At 44.2% G+C, this 22,260-nt stretch overlaps 1 protein-coding gene across 1 annotated transcript in view; it reads right to left on the bottom strand.

Moving 5' to 3' along the window:
• The window catches only part of CHD2 (chromodomain helicase DNA binding protein 2), a 434,678-nt gene that overhangs the window by 2,657 nt on the left and 409,761 nt on the right, over positions 1-22,260 (bottom strand). Inside the window, 3 exon segments of the mRNA XM_030189719.1 lie at positions 997-1,246; positions 20,212-20,416; positions 21,618-21,717. Coding sequence (XP_030045579.1) covers positions 997-1,246; positions 20,212-20,416; positions 21,618-21,717 — 555 coding nt within the window.

Here is a 22,260-nt window from a genome sequence, read left to right as displayed (position 1 = left end):
TTTGTAATAAAAACTATTTTACTCTGTTTCAAGATTTAAAAGCACAAAATATAAATAGATTAAGCAGTTCTACTGACTACATATCTATCAGAAAATCTCAACTTTCCTACTTCAAAAAGACTCTTATTAAACACTACCTGCATAATTAACATTCCACTGTTAATTGCTGCCAAAAAAACCAGACTGGCTTATTTATTATTATTTTTTTTTAAAACCTCATTGCTGATGCCTAAACGCCTCAAGGGTACAGAACGAGGTCTGTAGCCGAGGTCAAGCAGTCCTCAAGAGGAAGAGCACAGGGAGAGGGACCCGGCCACCCGGGTGTGACACCCCACAGGGAATAAGAAGCCCCTTAGGACTTACACCCTGTAATAGAGATCCAAGTGTGGGTTCTCTAACATTTACAACCCAACCTAGAAACCCCAAACGGGCCTATCAGACTGAGTACACTGCACAGGCTGCACACTTCTACCCTCTGCTGAGACTGAGAAAATACTGGCTAGTAGAAGGTCTGCACAGGCTACTTGTATAAGAAGTTTTAGTGTTCTCAGTTTCCCTCTGCTGGTAGGAGTGCATAACCCAAGCGTCTTGAACGGTCTGGAGGATTGCTGAGGAAACTGAGGTTTAGGTGGCTGCACATGACCACATATAGTGAACCTTGGAAGTGCTCTCTATCTCCACCTGCTGGCAGAGGGACATAACCCACCAGTCTCTGGATTGATCTGTGGGACGCTTTGGAAACTCAGATTATGAACCCATTAGGGACAGAGAGAGGTACCAGCATATAATAAATGTAAACCATGGTAGTTGTACAACAAAAGGCATTAAGTATATCAAATCCATGACCCTTGATTCTCCCTCGACTTCCTAACAGATTTCCTGTAAAATAAAGACTACTACTATAATAATTCAGTTTGTGTAACACCAAACTTTGGCTTATCAGGCTTCTTAATACATTCTTAATATTTAGTTTTAGCTCAGTGCCAAGCTAATTACCTGTCATAGTAATCTCTGTGTCCCCTGTGTTCTCTCTCATTATTGTACTGTTCATATGGTCTCTTGCGAGGAAGGTTATTTGGGCGGTAACTGGCAGAATTTCGGCGGGGGTCCCCATGAGGTCGGTTGTCTCCGTAGTGGTGATCCTTGTATCGATGCTGCTCATATGGATGATGCCGCTCTCCTCCCCAGTGTTGATTGCTGTTACCACCATAGTTAAACTTTCGATCTCTTTGCCATTCACCTCGGTCTACAAGCAAGCACACGTAATGTCATGGTACAGAACATGTACTATGATCTCTTTATGCACCAACTTACAGAGAGAAATTATGACTTCTAAAAGAGCCACTGAAATGCTGTGGGAATCATGACTGGTCAGCCATAATGGCTCCAATGGAACTAGTTAAGCAACTACTCCAGGTAATTGCAATTTGCTCATGGATCTTCTGTGACTGCAATCTAACTCTATGCAGTTGACACTATACAACACATTCTGTCTCTAGGTTCTCAGGGAATCTACCTAAGCATTTTATAGCAGTATAAGGTCATGTTAGCATATACTCACAAGAGATGATAAAATATGTTAGCAACTCAATGTTACTGCCTAACACAACTCAGCAAAACAGTCTTCAAATATCAGATGTGCTGCCATATTGATTTCTAAGACACCAAGAAGGTTATTTTAGAACCATTTCCACATGTAGAACGCATCCTGGTGTAAATGGCAATTTCAGAAAGCCTCCATTTTACATGTCGGATTTCAAGGGGGTGTGGTCTGGACTGAACAAAAATTTGCAAATGTATTCCTCATTTTACAATGGGAACACATGTATGGGAATAAATTTCCCATTCAGGTCTTGCACCAGCCCAGAGACACACATAGATTTTTAAAAAGTGCTCATTATGGCCAGGGTTTTATAAGAGGGATTAAGGCAGTGGCATTCCTAGGGCGGATGACACCTGGGGCGGATCGCCGATGCGCCCCCCCCCCCCCCCCCGGGTGCATCTTTACCTGCTGGGGGGGTGCCGCACGCCTGTCTGCTTCGCTCGTTCCATGCGCCCTCTGCTCCGGAACAGGAAGTAACCTGTTCCGGGGCATAGGGAGCACAGAACAAGCGGGGCCGACAGCCGTGTTGCACACCCCCAGCAGCGTGCACCGCACCCACCGCCCCCCCTAGGAACGCCACTGGATTAAGGGAGTACCTCTACTTAATCCCTCTGTTTATTTGTGCCTCCAAAATAAAAAAAAATTACAGACTCAGTACTATGGGGAGTTAACTATTAACATGGGCTACCATTAATTAAGATGTGCTACTTTATCACTAACTCGTGCTATATTAGTACAGGTTTCATTTTATACTAAAATAACACGTCTTAATGGTAGCCCATGTTGATAATCTTCCCCCTAAAATGGTAGCCTTTATACACGTAGGTTTGTAAAATGAGCCTGGAAACAGTGCCACTTCACATGGAAGCTGCTCAGTTTCTGCCGCTCATTTTTTTTCTATGTTCCTATTTGTAAAACAGCTGTCCCTGCTGTACACGTCCTTGCTACTCTAAAAGTGGCCTCAGTGTGCATGAAACCCGTGCGCTAGTCATAGCGCAGGCCACTTTTTAGTGCAGCTTATTTGTCCTGTTTGTCTGTCCTAATTAGATTGTAAGCTCTGTCGAGCAAGGACTGTCTCTTCATGTTCAAGTGTACAGCACTGCGTACATCTAGTAGCGCTATAGAAATGCTAAGTAGTAGTAGTAGTAGTCTCTGGGATTCCGGAATCTTGCTACTCTTTGGGATTCTGCATGGAATCTTGCTACTCTTTGAGATCGGGGAATCTTGCTACTCTTTGGGATTCCGGAATCTTGCTAATATTTATCCTTATCCCTTATTTGTCTTGTTTTTCTGCCCTGCTTAGATTGTAAGCTCTGTCGAGCAGGGACTGTCTCTTCATGTTCAAGTGTACAGCACTGCGTACATCTAGTAGCGCTATAGAAATGATAAGTACTAGTAGTAGTAGTAGCTTTGTAAGACAGCAAAAAGGTTGCCCTAAATTTATCTGCTTGGCAGTTTGAATATAATATTGCCTCTCACCAGACAGCACTTTCAGGTTAGCGCTAAACCGGATAGTCAATGTCAGCTGCTATCCGAACACTGACACTGAATACTCATTGTAACTGCTCTGTAAATCTCCTCTATTGAGATGACCTCAACTTGGCTACCAATGAGGCCACGGTTTTTGCATTTTGAGCCTTGACATGATCCTTAAAGGTCAAGCCTGCTTGGGTATAAGCAAAGGACATGCAGTCTGATAGTCAATTAGATAGTGTACTTGCAACAGAAGTCTAGGTTTTGGGGATTTAAAAAAATGGGTTAAATTTCCATGGGCTTTAATCTGCCCCAAACAGAAAGCTAAGGCTCATCTGCAATCCAAAAGACCATAAGGTTGAAGAAGAATGTTGGAAGGCTAACTAAGGAATAAATCCAACATTATCTTAGGAAAGAACTTCACTGTCCTACTGTAAAACTGGAGCTCACTAACTCTGCATGTCGAAGTTACAGCCACCAAAAATAAGACCTTCCAGGTCAGGTAACTCAGCCCACAGGAGTCTAGTGGCTCAAATGGAGCTTTCATCAGCTGGATTAGAATAATGTTGGCATTCCAAAACATATTGGTGTCTTTTAAAGCCAGGGTAAGTACAGCAGAAACCTTTGTAGGCATTGAGTAAGATGTCTTGGCTTGATGACGTTTTCTGGTGGAGTGATGCTTGCTCAATGTTGGTGCACTGTCAGCATCTGGGTCAGTTTCTGGCATTGACATTCAAAGGCCCAACAGACCTTGCCTGGATGTGGGGGAGCTAAAGAGCCCACATGCTCTTGATTGTCTAAGACCTACAGCTGTCACCTGATTACAGGTGGAAACATAAGTGATATTTTGCCTAGATTTCAGGCACAGCAGACATACAAGGTGTGTGTCTGATAGGCCATTGCATCATGTGCAATTTTTGATGCCACTGACCTTCATCTGTGTCACTTGAAGAAAAATCCAGAACAGCAAAAATGGTATACCTTATGGTACTCGATAGGCCAACTGCCGTCAGACTAGACAACAATGTACTCAAGGTTTTGAATTTGTCAGATTGAGATCCCTTTACCATGGCTTCCCTGAAACACTACCCTCAGAAGGAGGGGAAAATACTGGACACTGAGATACACTTTCTTTAGATTTACCCAAGACCAGCAAGGATACCAGTCTCACCTAAAGATATGCTATCCGCATGGTTTGGGAGGAAAGGAGGACAAAACCCTAAGGACTAAACATTAGGCTCCAAGTAAAGATTTTGTATACTTTCCAGAATCTTGAGTCCCAAACCAGTCTCTGCCCTATAAGAACTGCCAATTTCCCTTCACATCAATCTCCAGCAGAGGAGGAAAACCAAAGAAATAGATCCCTTAAAGTGAAATGGCGCATCCCCCCAAAAATGAACTTGCTGAGGCCTCAAACTCTAACCCAATCACTCTATGTGGTCCTCTTTCCTGCCACTGAAAGTTGTTTGCGGAGAAGGATTTGGATTTAGCTCTTGCCTTTCTCGGTAGTTCAAGGTGAGTTACATTCACTTCCGGGGGCCTCAACCCCTTTATCGGACAAGGGAGAAGGGGCAGCGTTTTGCATAAGGAAGGCCTGATGCAGCAGCAAAATAAACTCGGGGGAGAAACCCCCCAGACTGTGCACTTCAGCAGCCTGGGCCACAGCCCTAGACGCACCCTCAACCGGCGCTCGCAAGAGCGGGGAGAAACATGCTGCGCATCCAAAATGGCGTCCGGCGCGACACTCCGCGAAGGAGCCACACGGGAAGAACGGCGCTTAACTTTAGCCGCTTTTTTGCCGTCGTCCAAATCAAGGGCGGCCATGGCATGAACGTCTCCCAGCTCAAGGGCGGCCCAAGAAGAAGCCGTCCGAGCAGAGTGGCCGGCCAAGATGGCGGAGGCGAGCAGCGGGGGATGGGCGTTTATGGCGGGAAAAACCGCTGCACCGGAGGAAGATCCGGGACACTGACCAGCCTCCGAACTGACACCCAACAAGTGCGAATCAGACTTTAAGACCCCCGCATCCCCGCTAGAAGCGCACACGCGGTCCGGGGAGCGATCCTTCGCGCCCTCGCCCTCCGACGCCATAGGCCACGTGGAGATCGATCGGGGAACCCCCTGCCCGCTATAAAAAGGTAAAAATTACCTGCTTCTCGCTCCGAGCTGTAACGACCTGGTGTCCCAGTGAGTAGCTGCAATAAACGTTTAAATAAACGTCGAAATAAACGCCCTTAAGGACGTCCCAAATTTTTTTTTTTTTTTTTAACAGAGCCAGCGGGAGGGGGGGAGAAAAGGAGGGACCTGGCGCCACCAGGTTTGCACTTGCTCAAGAAGAGCCCTCAACCCCAGGTACTCAACAAAACCTAACAATTAGGCTTGGAGACCTAGCCAGAGCTGCTGCTGTGTGTGACCACCACCTGCTGAGATAGAGAACATACTGAGGAGTTTCCGGCAGCACATGACCACATATAGGGAGGCAAAAGGATTGCTCTCTATCTCCACCTGCTGGTAGATGGACACAACCCACCAGTCTATGGATTGATCAGCATGATGATATGGAATGGGTATTTTTTCCTGGCCCTCAAGGGTTTACAATTTAAGTTTGTGCCAAGGGTAATGGAGGATAAATCACAAGATAAATCCCTCCTCTCAGTACCCTTCTCCACCACCACCACCAACTCCAGGCTCCGCTCATTCTGCCTCGCCTCACCCTATGCTTGGAACAACCTTCCTGAGCCCTTACGCCAAGCCCCCCTCCCTGCCCATCTTCAAGTCTTTGCTTAAAGCCCACCTCTTCAATGCTGCGTTCGGCACCTAACCCTTACCGTTCAGTGAATCCAGACTGCCCCAATTTGACTGCCCCTATCGGACCGACTGTTCACTTGTCTATTAGATTGTAAGCTCTTTGAGCAGGGACTGTCTCTCTTTGTTAAATTGTACAGCGCTGCGTAACCCTAGTAGCGCTCTAGAAATGTTAAGTAGTAGTAGTAGTAGGATTAGGTGAATTACCCAGTATCACAAGGAACAGTAGTGGGAATTGAACCCTTGCTTCTCTGGTTCTCAGTCCACTGCTCTAACCATTAGGCTAGCTCCTCCACTTAATGTTATCACCTTATGCTAAGTATTCTCATTCCACAGACTGCTTCTCTCAATATCCAAAGCTATAAAAGATAATAGAAGGGACATGTTGACTAAGAGAAAAAGTGAAGAAATACCCCTGACTGAATGTTCAAGCTACCAACAGGAACATGTTTAGGATGTTGGTCTTGGTTCTACAAGGATATCCTGCTCCCTGGCATCATCTTTTGTTGTTTTTGGCTGATGAACTTGCTTATCTTGGAGTTTCACCAAGACGATCTGAGATCTACTCAGACAGCTGTCCCACCTGACTCCTAGTAGGGCAACAGTCACTTCTTTCCAGTCCTTAACTTCAGGCAGGGCTGGTGCAAAGGTACTGGTCACCCTAGACAAGCCTTCAGTATTACTTCCCTCCTCAGTGAACTTTCAAACTTCTTAATCGACACTCCACACCCCAAGAAATCATGCTCTTAAATATTAAACACTGTTGTGTATATGTGTGCATCTCTCACACACACATATAATAGGGGCAATTTCTAAAAATCATTTAACCATTTAAATGTGTGGAGTAGCTAGCTGCCCAGTGCTTAGAGCACCAGGTCAACAACCAGGAAAGCTCGCTTCAAATCCAACTGCTGCTCCTTGTGATCTTGGGAAAGTCACGTAACCCTCCATTGCCTTAGGTACAAGCTTAGATTGTGAGTTCTCTGGGGACAGGGAAATACCTAGTGTACTACTAAGAAAAAGGTGAGAGCTAAATCCAAATAAATAAATGGCTATTTGAAAATTGCCCACCTTTCCCAGCAGGTGAAAGTATACATCAATGGTTCTTTGAGTTTGTGTGGCTGTCAGGATCTATTGTTTTGCTTTGACATCATTTGCTCTTTGCCCCTCCCCTTTGAAGAAGCTGCTGCCCTAGTCGATCCCAACCTCCATTCAATGAGGAATCGCCATATCCTGGAACAACACACCTAAAAACTGAACACTCTCTCCTAAATTAACCACCATTCACACTACCAAGTATTGAGTAATCCCTGAGCCCTAGTACATCTGAGAATCTGAGCATCTAACCGTGAGTAAATCACCTATACATAGTAACATAGTAGATGACGGCAGAAAAAGACCTGCACGGTCCATCCAGTCTGCCCAACAAGATAAATTCACATGTGCTACTTTTTGTGTACTACTACTACTACTACTTGACATTTCTAAAGCGCTACTAGGGTTACGCAGCGCTGTACAGTTTAACATAGAAGGACAGTCCCTGCTCAAAGGAGCTTACAATCTAAAGGACAAATGTACAGTCAGTCAAATTGGGGCAGTCTAGATTTCCTGAAAGGTATAAAGGAGAAATTAGATCTTACCTGCTAATTTGCTTTCCTTTAGTCCCTCCGGACCGGACCAGGATTGGACTGATGGGTTGTGCTCGCCTACCAGCAGGTGGAGACTGAGAAAAAACTCTGACTCTAGAGAGCCAATAGGAGCCCTGGCCATGTGACCTTAGCCTCAGTATTTGAATAACAAAGCAGGAAAGAAAGAAAGACCTTCTGTGCCGTATGGAATCCTAGCAGCCACAAAGCACTCGGCAACGCCAAGTATCAGAGCTCACCAGCAACTCTCACCAGAGAAGTGGTATGGCCCGATATGTATTACAGCTCACCAGCAACTCTCACTAGAGAAGTGGTATGGCTCACTTGTACTATAGCTCACCAGCAAATCTCACCAGAGAAGCGATATGGCTCACATGTAATATAGCTCACCAGCAACTCTCCCCAGAGAAGTGGTATGGCTCACGTATAATATAGCTCACCCGCAACTCTCACCAGAGAAGTGGTATGGCTCACTTGTCTTATAGCTCACCAGCAACTCTCACCAGAGAAGTGGTATGGCCCACTTAAGATTTTATATATATTCCATCAACTGAGCTTAACAGCAACTCTCACCAGAAAAGTGGTAAATCATATTTAAGGTTTTATAGATATTCCAGCAACTGAGCTCAGCCACAACTCTCACCAGAGAAGTGGTATGGCGTATTTAAGGTTTTATAGATAGATTCCAGCAATTGAGCTCACCAGCAACCACCAGAGATGTGGTATAGACCACGTAAAGTTCTGTATATATATAGTATTGTTCCACGAATCGTAAAGGAATGAATACACTTCCTACTGAATACACTTCCTACTTAATAAAAGAAGCTAAAGAGTAGAGAGAACATGGGAGGGGCCTGGTCCGGTCCGGAGGGACTAAAGGAAAGCAAATTAGCAGGTAAGATCTAATTTCTCCTTCCTTAGCGTCCCTCCGGACCGGACCAGGATTGGACTGATGGGAAGTACCAAAGCAGTAATCTGAAGGGAGGGACCCTATGAAAACTGCAGAGAAATGTTCATGCTGCATAGACCACCTGGCGACAACTAACATGTAGTGTGTCCCAATGAGCAAAATAAAATGAAACTAGGACTAAGTTGCCAACTTACCAATGTGCACCGAGAGCACCAAAAATCGCCGTAGTAAGAATAGAGCCCGCTTCTGAAGTTGTGGAATATGTTGTAATACGCTGTGGAACTGCCCTCTCAGCGAGAAGAGAAATAGACATTCTCATTTCCTTGATCCTTCGCGATATAGCGGGTTAGAAACAATGAAAAACTTTTACGCCTACTGGCTAGAAGGACAAAACCAATAAGAAAAAACCGATTGGGAAAGGTGAAAACTTTAAACTACAGCAGACCGAAAAGAAGTTACCAACCGTAGAAGTATTCCACACATAGATCTACTTGCTGCAATGGCTACTGGGAAATACTGCTTGAAGAGGAAAACTTTATAGAAAAAGTTATGGCTACTAGAAAACAGAACTTTAAGAGTCTGTTCACCTAGTTCACCTAGCTGGTGGACGAAGCGGGAGGTACAGGTGCAGGACTCCTTTAAGAAACCGCTTTGACAGTGGATGCTGCATAAGCGTGCGGTTGTCAACAGTATCATGCATCACTGATAGAGCTGCCAAATGAACTCTAATGGATGAGTAAGACAGACAAGATTTCGCAAGATGCAGAAGATATTCCAAAACATGCAAAATGGATACTGTTTGTGGAATGAAGTGGCGAGAGGAGTACCACAGAGTGAACCGTCGCCACTTTGATTCATAGGACTTTAATGTAGATTTCTGTCTGGAAGCAATTAAAACTTGAAGTACTTCCTGCGAAAATATCAAAGATGTTGCAGACCCAGTAACCACGCCATAAGTTTGAGTGACTGGGAGTCCGGATGTAGAAGGGTGCCTTGGTTCTGCGTAAACACCTAGTGAGATGATGGAAGAAACGCATAAAGAAGGTTGAAAAACCCCTGCTGGACGTTGGCATCTGTCCCTGTCTCCGTCAAGACTGTTGCTGAACGGAAGAAGCAAGAAATGTTCGTGAGCCTGAAGGCAAAAAGAGATAGCCCTGAAGTGTCGCAGTGAGGAAGTAAGGCTGAAAAAATGAGAGTCCATTCACCTAAACGCAGGGTGACACAACTAAGAAAAAATGAGTACAAACTCAAGAGTATACTCTTAACTCCTCCTTGGCGGATGACATAACCCATTGCCATGGCAAGGACCAACATAGCTCTCTCCGCCTTGTTTGTCAGTAGGGAAAACAAAATTCACCCGAAGGTAAAACGAATTGCTGAGGTCCCCCAGAAAAAAAATATATAAAAACAAGCTTCTGCCAAAAAGTGTACTGCACGAAGCATCCCAATGACAGAACTAAGGTTCTTGAGATAACTAGATGACACTTAAATAGCGCGATTGATGACCCTGAGATTCGCAATAGGATGAAGGAAAATTCCTTCTTGGGCATTAGAAAGTAAAATTGCATTCTGCAGAATAGAGCGAGGAAATGGCCGAAGGCCCAAGGTCACCAAGAAAAATATAAACTGGGATGTTTGCAGAGGAGACAAAAGACTGTGCGCCAACCTGACTAAACAAAGAGAAAATCAGAGATATCTGATGAGAGATCAAATGAGAGATCAAATGAGAGGCCTGGCTACAATCACCACCCAACCTAGAGACTGTAAGAAATGCAACACTCGGTGCGTGACCTGAGAACTCTGCTGATAAGACTTTCTCCAATTAGGCAGTCGTCTAGGTAAGAATGAAATGACCCTAAGAGCGCAATGAACATCCTCTTAGATCTATAAAAGAACGGAAGAGAGAGTACTGCTGAAAATGACCGGTTAATGCATAAGCAAAAAACTAGCCATTCTCTGGACCCTGAGGAGAAGAGGAAGGGTGACCAAGGACACCAGTTAAATAGGGCTACAAACTCCAACCCTATCTCTATGGCGTTCCATAGTTGGGTAAGTTCTGAATATAGAAAGTTCTGAATATAGGAGTCCACCAGCTATGGTAGTACACTCCGGACAGAAAAAAATTGTCCCAGTATGAACGTCTGATTCACCGGCCTGTAATTTCTTGGATCTCCCTAATCCACATACCACGGTCATGCGTCCTCCCTCACTGAGATGTAGATTGTAAGCTCCTTTGAGCAGGGAACGTCCTTCTTTGTTAATTTGTACAGCGCTGCGTAACCCTAGTAGCGCTCTAGAAATGTTAAGTAGTAGTAGTAGTACCAGACTCACACCCAATAGATATGAATGTTGAGCTTGTTTCAGGTTAAAACACCGAACCTAGGCCCAGGGTCCCCGGTGTTCCTAGTGGTGAACAGCCATGGCAAATATTGTATGTGTTAGTTTGCAGAATTACTGCAAAGCCTTGCTTTTGGAGCAGAGATTTCTGTTCGATACTCTCGTGAGAGGTTTTTTTTTTTTTTTTTTTTTCTTTAATGCTGTTCTGGCTGTAGAAAGGTGGACATTTGAGCTTCCCCAGAATGGCAAAACTTATGTACCTATGCCCATTAGATATGAATGCTGGACTTGATGGACTTTAGGCCTTACCCAGCATAACCATACTTATGTACCTATGGTATAAATACACAGGAAGTGAGTGAATCCCCTTCCAATTGAAAGAACACTCTGGAGTGAAGGCGCATAGAATGAAAATGAAAAAGGACAAACTTGGAAATTACCTGTAACGAAAAAAGTGAAGTTGTGCCACAGCCACTTGGTGAAGGCAGTGTAGACAAGACTGTATCTGAATTCAAGAAAGCCTGATATAACATCAGGTCTCTAAGGAAGAGGAAGAGATAGCAGATGGTATGTATAGGCATACTGGACCAAACCAGGATGTTTATAATCTGCCAATGCTGAACTGATAGAGTAGAGACAAACACGAGTAGATGGTTTGAGGACCGTCCACTATCTTTAAGTGAAAGGATGACTTTATTCTCTAAGTGACCATATGTCCTGTAAAAACCAGAAGAAAGCTAAAATGAAATATGAGAGGCTTCAAGGCAGTTGGAAAAGAAGGGAAGACATGAATAAAGCATGCCTGCTAAGGCAGCTGAGTGACTGGGAGCTTGGTAGACAGGACTGTCCCTCAGAGAATATGAAAGAGCTGATATATCCCCATGGCATCTGAACAATATACTGTATGCCTCTAGAGAAGGCTTCTTAAAGCCGGAAAAAGAAAACACTGTATAACACTACAGCCATTGAGAGTGATTGTCTGTTAAGTTCTTAAAACACTATATAACATCATAGGCATGGAGTAAAATGCTTGAAAGGAACTAAGATATTATGGTCAGAATTGCAAAGTACCAATCAATTGACTCTTAGACAATGTAGTCCTATTCATCAGGGAATGAGAAAGACAGAAATTTACTCTATGCCTATAGAGAAAGTTTCTAAAGTTCTTAAAACACTGTATAATACTACAGCTATTGAGGAAAATGCTTGAAATGAATTATGATATTATATTATGATAAGATGTAGATTTTCCACCAGGCAATGAAAAATGACTGAGCACCAGAAAAAACTAGTGTTAACAGCCCCGTGATACATAGAAATTTAAAAGAAGAAAAGCTTGTTATATATCCATATATGAAAGGAGCCCCCTTTCAACCAAATATTGCCTGCTGATGTGAAGAGCATTTTAGAATACGCCGTTCAGCACATACAAAAGTGTACACATTTTGGAGCCGAACTGCTCTATGAACTGCAGCCTTACCTTCAGCAGAGAGATCCCCGACTGATAAGATGGAGGGAGAAACAAAATGGCCGCTGTTCGCGCCACTGGCCCCGTGGCAATCGACAGCGCGCCCGACACCTCCGAACAAGCGGAGCCCAGTGGAACGTTGAAGAAACAACAGCCGGCGAAAAAGGCCCCGAAAAAAAACGGAGGCAGCACCGGACCCGAAGAAACCTAGAAGGGAGAGCAAAATTTACACGTTCCGGCTGCGTGAACTGCGCGACGCTGACCGACAGCAGCTGTTTGAACTTTTAAGCCATATCGGAAAAAACAGGTGGCCGCGCTTACGCGGTTCGCACCTTTCTTTTTTTTTTTTTTTTTTCATTTGTTTAAACTGCCGCCGCCGCCAAAACGCAAGAAAATGGAGGAAATTAAATCTGACGAGAAAAATCGCTGTTTAAAGTCACAGATACTGAATTATTTTCTTCTGTTTGTTTTTTTTTTTTTTTTTTTTTTTTATAACCCCTCAATCATAATAAAACACTGGAGCTGCCTGCTCGTTAGAAGTCTGGGGAAAGAAAGGCTGCTTCTTTGAATTTCCTTTTATTTGATTTAATTCTTTTAAAGCAGCTACCTGTTAAAAGTGGCTGCCTCTCCCAAAGACGGTACACCTTTCCAGAGAAAGGGACGGCCCTTCCCTGCTAAGCCAGGGAGATGGGGAGGAAGGGGGGTGGACTCGAGACACCCGAGTTTAACACCCCCGAGGCTGTCAAAGAAAGAAGAGAAAGGAAACCCTGTCAAGCCTCTAAATAAGATTCCAGGCACAGAAGAATTATCACAAATATCTGTAATATCTAAAGAGAAAAGGAGAGAGACTAATGGGCTCACTTCCTACCTGCTGGGAGACTGAGAAAATACTGAGGCTAAGGTCACATGGCCAGGGCTCCTATTGGCTCTCTAGAGTCAGAGTTTTTTCTCAGTCTCCACCTGCTGGTAGGTGAGCACAACCCATCAGTCCAATCCTGGTCCGGTCCGGAGGGACGCTAAGGAAGGTTAGGTTACTCTTTCTAGCCTATCTGCCCCCCTCTCTACATTTCTCCAGGGTTGCCATTAAAAAAAAAAAAAAAAAAATCCCACACAAAACAGCCCAAAAACCGCCCAAAAACCGCACACACCCCACCCCCGACGTCATCACCCCTGCCCCTTCCGTCATCACCCCCACCCCCGCCGTCATCAACCCCGCCCCTTCCGTCATCACCCCCGCCGTCAGCCCCAACCCTTCCGTCATCACCCCCGCCCCCACCGTCATTGCCCTGCCCAAAATGTTGGCAAACCCCGCCCAAAACGTCACAAACCCCACCTCTGTCGTCATTAGCCCCACCATACCTTGATTTGTACCTGTCCTTTTTGAGGGCACAGACCGTATAAGTCTGCCCAGCAATATCCCCGCCTCCCAACCACCAGCCCCGCCTCCCACCACCGGTTCTGGCACAGACCGTATAAGTCTGCCCAGCACCATCTCCGTCTCCCGCCACCGGCTTTGCCACCCAATCTCGTCTAAGCTCTTTAGGATCCATTCCTTCTGAGCAGGATTCCTTTATGTTTATCCCATGCATGTTTGAATTCCGTTACCGTTTTCGTTTCCACCACCTCCCGCGGGAGGGCATTCCAAGCATCCACTATTCTCTCCTTGAAAAAAACACTTCCTGACATTTTTCTTGAGTCTGCCCCCCTTCAATCTCATTTCATGTCCTCTCGTTCTACTGCCTTCGCATCTCCGGAAAAGGTTAGTTTGCAGATTAATACCTTTCAAACATTTGAACGTCTGTATCATATCACCCCTGTTTCTCCTTTCCTCCAGAGTATACATGTTCAGGTCCGCAAGTCTCTCCTCATATGTCTTGTAACGCAAATCCCATACCATTCTCATAGCTTTTCTTTGCACCACTTCAATTCTTTTTACATCCTTAACAAGATACGGCCTCCAGAACTGAACACAATACTCCAGGTGGGGCCTCACCAACGACTTATACAGGGGCATCAACACCCCCTTTCTTCTGCTGGTCACTCCTCTCTCTATACAGCCTAACAACCTTCTAGCTAGGGCCACCGCCTTGTCACACTGTTTCGTCGCCTTCAAATCCTCAGATACTATCACCCCAAGATCCCTCTCCCCATCCGTACCTATCAGACTCTCCCCGCCTAACACATACATCTCCCGTGGATTTCTACTCCCTAACACATCTATACCTAATCAACAAACGAAACACCAAAACTAACACAGACACCAACAACCCCACAGACAAACCAAAGTTACACAAAACACACAAGCCCAGTACACAAGACTCCACCACAAAGAACAACCTACTACGCACTCTATCAAACACGATAGCCAAACTGTTCCTTGCAATCTACTCATTATCCCTGACCCATCTAATATTAACCACCCCACTCGCAGAAATCAACAACATACCCACATTATACAATCACCGAATACTGACCAGACTCACCACACAACATCAAACTGACAATAACCAACACAAAGGAAGAACACCAACATGTGCACAACCTCAACAAAAGGAAAATAAAGGATACAAAAAATCCACACAAACCAAGACACGACAACTAAAAAAAAGTCCATATAACCCAGAACGCAGAAGACCCATATCAAACAATTCAAGTTGGCTATGTCAACGCCAGATCAGTGACAAATAAAACAACAATAACAACAGACTGGATCACGTCAGAGAAACTCGATCTACTATGCATCACTGAAACCTGGATCCATAACCAAGAGGATCCAATCATCTTAAACCTTTGTCCTCCAGGATACAAAATCACTCACTGGACCAGAAAAGAAAAGAGAGGAGGGGGTATAGCGCTCATATACCGATCTCACCTCACTATTGAAACCATTGCCGAATCCATAACAACCCACCTTGAAATAGCCTCAATCAGAATCTACCACAATACCCTGCTCGACCACCTAAATTGTGTCCTGTTTTACAGACCTCCATGCAATTGGAATGAAAGCCAAACAGACTTCATGGACTTCGTCTCAAACACGTGTATCCAACTCCAATATACTACTATTAGGAGACATTATCCTCCACCTAGAAGACCCAAACTCTACAAATGCACAAGACTGTAAGGATTTCCTTCACTTATGTTATCTAACATGGCCGCACATGCAAACAACCCACACGAAGGGCCATACACTTGACCTCATCTCATACAAACTATCCACTGACCAGAACCTAACCATAACACAAACCAGATGGACAGAAATACCATGGACCGACCACTATAAATTAAACATATCCCTAAAATGGTGGAAAAAAGGCTCTCTCCACACAGGAGAACACACAACCCACACCAAGAGAGGCCAAATAAGACCTGGATACTTTCTGGCAACAGATATACAATAACGACTGGACAACACAAACTGACTCCATTCACTATCTTTCAGTTTGGGACAAAAGATGCAGACACATACTAGATACAATAGCACCCCTACAAACAAGAACCTCACGCAGACACAACTCGAGAACCATGGTTCAACGAAGAATTGAAAAAATTAAAAACACAATCAAGGAGACTAGAACGCGCATAGAAAAAAAAATTAAAGATGAACACACACTCAACAATGGAAACATACAGGAAATACAAATATGCAATAAGAGACCAAAAGGTCATATTACAAAACCAAAATCAGGCCGGACTACAACAACACGAAGAAACTATACCATCTCGTGAATAAATTACTAGACACAACACCGGTCATCACAACCAACACCGACATCCCATCTGTAGACAACCTTGCTAAATATTTCAACGAAAAAATTATTGATCTACGCAAAACCCTATCTCTGGACAACACGGATATAGAAAACTTCATAAATGGGCTGGACCCCACCCCTGGTGAATACCCGGTGGACCGATTATGGACAAACTTCGCTCTCCTCAGTGCCGACATAGTTACTCAGGTGATCAAAAAATACTCCAAAAGCCACTGTCAATTGGACATCTGTCCCAGCTACCTAATACAATCTGCTCTCCACCGCTTCATAACAGATCTCACATCCCATCTAAATGTCATGCTTCAGCAGGGTATTTTCCCTAAAGAAAAAGGCAACATCCTGCTCAACCCAATACCAAAAGACACCAAGAAAAAAACAAATGGCATCACCAACTACCGCCCAGTAGCATCTATCCCATTAGTAGTCAAACTTATGGAAGGACTGGTAACCAAACAACTCAACGACTACATAAACAAATTCACTATACTACATGAGTCACAATCAGGATTCCGACCCCAACATAGCACCGAAACAGTACTACTCACTCTCCTAACCAAATCCAAACAAGAGATAGCAATAGGCGCATTCTCCTCCTTCAATTTGACATGTCCAGTGCGTTCAACATGGTTAACCATAACATATTGCTAAGACTCCTAGACTATTTCGGAATTGGTGGTATAACTCTCAACTGGCCTCCGGAGCCGCTTCTGTCCCTTCCGCAACTACAGCAGCAGCCCGCGCTGGTGAAGAAGCCAAAGAATGAGCCCCCGAACTCGACAGAAGAACAGGCCCCGACGTCGCCACTAACGCGGTACAATATTTACAGACACCGGAAGAATTAAACCCCCGACGCTGACAGACAGCGCAGCGCTTAAGTTTCTCTGCCATCGCAGGAACACACTTGCACGCGCCGCTCCGGATCGTGCCTATTTTATTTATTTATTTTTTCTTTTCTAAAGTCCCGTTTCGACGTCCAAAGAAACAATGCACTCCACAAAATAAATTCAAAACGGAAGGGCAGAAGGCACAAATGCATAAAATTCACTGCCTTTCATTTTCCTTGTCTCTCTCTCTTTTTTTTTTTTTTTTTTTTAACAGCAGAACTGATAGGAAACTCTCACACACAGGACTCACAACGGAGCTGTCTGCTCGTTAGGTCAAAGGGGAAGCACTGCTGCCATAAATTCACCTCTTTTTGTCTTTTTTTTTTTAAACTGGCTGCCTCTCCCAAAGACAGAACCCCTTGCTAATCAAAAAGGGTAGTCCTTCCCTTAGAAATTTAATTATGAAAAGGGAGATGGGGAGGAAGAGGGAGAGGGACCCGGGGGCACCCCGAGTGTAACACCCCTGAGGCTGACAATAAGACAGAAAATCTAACAAGCCTCCAAAGAATTCCTGAGGCACAGAAACACCAGAATAAAGAGAAGAAAAAATATCAAAGAATAAAGAGAGACTAATGGGCTCACGTCTTACCTGCTGGGAGACTGAGAAAATACTGGAGGCTAGGGTCACATGACCAGGGCTCTTATTGGCTCGCTAGAGTCAGAGTATTTTCTCAGTCTCCAACCTGCTGGAAGGCGTGCACAACCCATCAGTCCAATCCTGGGCTGGTCCGGAGGGATGCTAAGGAAGGGCTTTCTAACCACCAGAACATACCAAGTGAAATCAAGCACCAACATATCGTCACCCTGGAAACCAGACTGCAGAGTACCACAAGGATCACCACTATCACCGATCCTTTTCAACCTCATGATGGTCCCACTAGCCAAAGCCTTATCCACACAAGGCCTTAATCCATTCATGTACGGTGATGACGTCACACTATACATCCCCTACAAGCATTATTTAGCAGAAATCACCAATAAAATCAAGCTCAGCTTAAACATCATGAACTCATGGGCAAACGCATTCCAACTAAAACTCAACACAGAAAAAACACACTGTCTCATCATCTCATCCCAATACAACACATACAAACCCATATACATTAACACCCCAGGATGCACCCTCCCTATTTCAGACAGCCTGAAAATTCTCGGAGTAACAATCGACCGAAACCTCCAACTAGAGTCCCAAGCTAAACTCACCATAAAGAAAATGTTTCTCTCAATGTGGAAACTAAAACGTGTGAAACCATTCTTTTGGAGGGAAATATTTCGCAACCTGGTACAGTCAATGGTACTAAGCCACGCAGACTATTGTAACGGAATCTATGCGGAATGCAAAGAACAAATCATAAAGAAACTTCAAACTGCCCAAAACACAGCAGCATGGCTTATATATGGAAAAACGCATTTTGACAGCGCCAAAATCGGTTAATACCGATTACGGTACAATGTAAGCCATATTGAGCCTGCAAAGAGGTGGGAAAACGTGGGATACAAATGCAACAAATAAAAATAAATAAAAAATAAATAGCTGGGCTGGCCCTAACTTAAGTCCCAAAAGGGTTAGCTGAGAAAATTTAACAGTATTTTTTCCATTTTGCTCACACCTTTTTCAGTAGTAGCTCAAGGTGAGTTACATTCAGGTACACTAGATATTTCTCTGTCATAGGAAGGCTCACAATCTAACTTTGTACCTGAGGCTATGGAGGGTTAAGTGACCTGCCCAAGATCACAAGGAGCAGTAGTGAGATTTGAACCGGCCACCTCTGGATTGCAAGACCGGTGCTCTAACCACTAGGCCACAACTCCACGACAGTGTAAGACATGTTACCTGCTTATAGGTCCTGCAGGAAAATTCCATCTCAGAGCAACTTTGACTCACTTAGCAGGGCACATGAGGGGTATCAGTTTCTTTCAGCTAATTAGTGTTGTCTTATCTATCACTACCCTGTCTTGGATTGCTAGACAGCTGGCTTTGGCCTTTGACCTAGACTTGAACCTGGTGGTTCTCCACTAGGACCCTTGTCCCCACTTTAGCTGCTCTGGACCACAACTCCCCTCAGCTTATATAAACACACATCATTAAGGGAACTCCTAATCCATTACCTGCCAGAGACAACTGCCCAAGACAGACCAAATGTAACTGCCATGACTTACTCGCTTGCACCCTACCTGTATTTTTTTCAGACATACTTAAAGCAAATACAGTATGGTAGGGGAAGGGAGATCACTTTAGAACCTGACTACATCCAACCCTGAACCAACACCAGAAGAGGTTGGTAAGAAGTCTGGGAACAGCCTGAGCCGAAGCTTTTTTCTTTTGATAAATTTTATTGCTCCCTAAGTACTGGAGGAGAGAATACTATCAGTAGCTCCTATTGTTGGTCCCACCAAGGATGAAAGTCACCAGGGACCACCTGGCACTGACCCATTGGTGTGGGAACTCAGGCCTCAACTGAGTCAATTCTCAATGAGGCAGACGGAGGGGGGAGGGAATTAGCCACAATGGACCAGTGTGTGCCTCAGACGATCTATGCTTAACCAGTAATCTGAGCCTACAGCTTTCTCAGGAGTGGCCTACTGATAGCTGCTGCACTAGCAAACGTTTGTACCATCTGTTGGAGACAGAGCAATACCTAAAAGGGGTAGCCACATTAGTCTGGTGTAATTTTATTTATTTAGATTTTAATAAAACTGACAGAAGGAAAAGGTGCCTTAAAGACTAACCAATTTATTGAGGCATAAGGTTTTGAGGACCAGAGTCTGCTTCTTCACAACAAATACTGAGCTGAAGGCAGCATTAACTCCCCTACAAAGGGAGTGAAACTGGAAGGGATACATAACCCACTTGTCTGGACGGGTCTAGCCTGGCTGAGCAGCAGTTTTGTTTACACTGCTCCGACCCAGGCTCCATTGAATAAAGTCAGCCTTGTACGAGGAGTGTTAGCCTTCTTGTTCTTGGAGAAATTACTTTCCTGAAGGAGCATCTCAACTTTTGCTATGCAAAAACAAAATGCTGACCAAGCTGAGCTGTAATGTTCTAGAATAGTGTTACACAGTCAAAAGATGACAACTCTGGTTTTATAAATAATAAATGGCTTTGCTCCATCTACTATGCTGCTTCTTGTGTTGGTTTCACCTATCAAGGGTTACAATGATTTAGCTCTTCAACATCCGAGTCAAGAGAACTGTAACACTCCTCTTAAGTAACATTCCTTCAGTACAGAAATATGACTGTAAATGATCTTCCACAATGCAAATACCTTCCCTCTACCCCCCCTCCAAAAATAAAATTGCATGTAGTGAGCTCACCTGCATTACTAAAGTGTCTTTTGGGATAGCTGTAATTATCTCTTGGATGCCCGTGCATCTGCTGGGGGTGAGGTGGAGGTAAATGAGGCTTCTGAGGGATATGAGTGATATGAGGCTGAGCTATCAAAAAATCATGACTGGAAGCTGAAGGCTCTGGTCGCAACACCTTCTTACCAGCCGGGGCATCCTCCTTCTTTTTCTGCTCCTGTTGACGATAGTAACAGAGACATTTACAATGGGGATCAAATGATTTTCAACTACACATACAGACCTACTGCAGTGTTAAAAGATGGGACTCTCGTGGGGAAAAGTGAGTGAGCATGGTAGGGGGATCAGCTGGGCAGACTAAATATCCAATGGCAAAACTCGATACAACAATCTCAGAACTTTGCAATATAATGAAACTAGGTATCTTGTACAAAATCTCTCAACTTGTTGCGGAAAAATCATTCTGGATTCAGAACACAAAACTGATGTTTGCATTACCAGCTTGCATTTTTTCTTTTGAGGCCTGTCTAGAAGTGAATGCCTTAATTTCTCTCCTCGCTTCTAGTCATTTAGAGGAAACTTATAAAACACAGGTAAGTAAAAACAGTGAGACTGGGGGTTACAAATATAATATATTTTGTGTATAAACCCTGGATAATCACTACTACTATGCAACAAGTTATGCTGGAATGTGAATGTTTTATGGCATTAAACAGCAGCACATCTGTTGCACTGAGACTAAATATATGGGACTGTTGGACACGTTATACTGTGATACTGGACTGTGCGCTTTATTCAGAGAACTTTTTCCCCCATTCTGTGCCAATGGGAAAAAAAATCATAATAAAAAGGCCTCCTGAGCATTTGCAATTTAAGCAACCATTTAAGGTACCTCATGCTTTAAAAGGAGACCATATGAAAGGTTTATGCTGTTTCATTAGATCGTTCTAAATCAGTGTTAAAGCCATGAAATTCACAGAATACACAATGTTTTATAGGTGGAGGGGTGAAACGTTCTTCTGCAGTGCTATCTCCGTACTTTCTATAAGTCTCAGCAAAAATAGTGGGCTTCAGACCCGCTTTACATTAGCACCTAAACTAATGATCAGCATACTGTGTTCTTGTATTAGCTGTGTATGCATTGTACAGCATGACCAATGGCTAGGTCAAACTGCTCAGCCTGCCTGGGATGGGAATGCTATAGACATATCCTGAGAAGGAGGAGAGTCAAGATGTTGCTGTCGTACAGGAGACTGCTGACTAACCAACGAGCCAAAGAGGAGGAAAAAGGAGCTCATCATGATGTATGTGAGGCACTTTCTGTTTGCAAACCCCTGGCACAGAGCCACAAGGATCTACAAACAGTTGGTATGGCAGCAATGAACAGGCTTCTTCAGAGTATGGTAATTTCATTTTACCTCTTCTTCTTGAGACCGTTTCTTATGAGCCATCTTATAAAGTTTGTGTAACTTTCGAGCATCAAATTCTGTAAACTTGGACACAAAAATCCAAAGATTCCTGAAAAAAACAAAACAAAACCCTATCTGTATCATCTATTTAGTGCAAAATGTGGTTCTATTTTGGTGTTCTTGATGAAAGAACAAGGAACGGACTTTCCTCTGATTTAGATTTGGTGCAGCAACCAAGGATTCACCAATCTGCTGTACAGGAGTCACATGGAGGGTAATTCTATATGGAGCATCAAGCACACATCTATTTGGAGTCTATTCTATAAAGAAATGTAGGCCCTACTTCTCTTTATTAAAAAAACTAGCTTAACAGGCGAAATGTGTGCTTATATCTTAGGTGATAGCATTTATACCAGCCATACAGTTGGTGCAAATATTAGTTCCTACATTGTTAAATAACATGTGTGAATCAGTGGTATTCCTGGGGGGGGGCAGTGGGTGTGGTCCGCCCCGGGTGCACACCGCTGGGGGGGTGCCGCGTGCCTGTCTGCTCCGCTCGTTCCGTGCTCCCTCTGCCCCGGAACAGGTTACTTCCTGTTCCGGGGCAGAGGGAGCATGGAACGAGCGGAGCAGACAGGCGCGCGGCACCCCC

Source organism: Microcaecilia unicolor, chromosome 1 (assembly GCF_901765095.1).
Source record: "Microcaecilia unicolor chromosome 1, aMicUni1.1, whole genome shotgun sequence".
NCBI classification, from domain to species: domain Eukaryota; kingdom Metazoa; phylum Chordata; class Amphibia; order Gymnophiona; family Siphonopidae; genus Microcaecilia; species Microcaecilia unicolor.
This window is presented reverse-complemented; position numbering and strand designations above follow the sequence as displayed.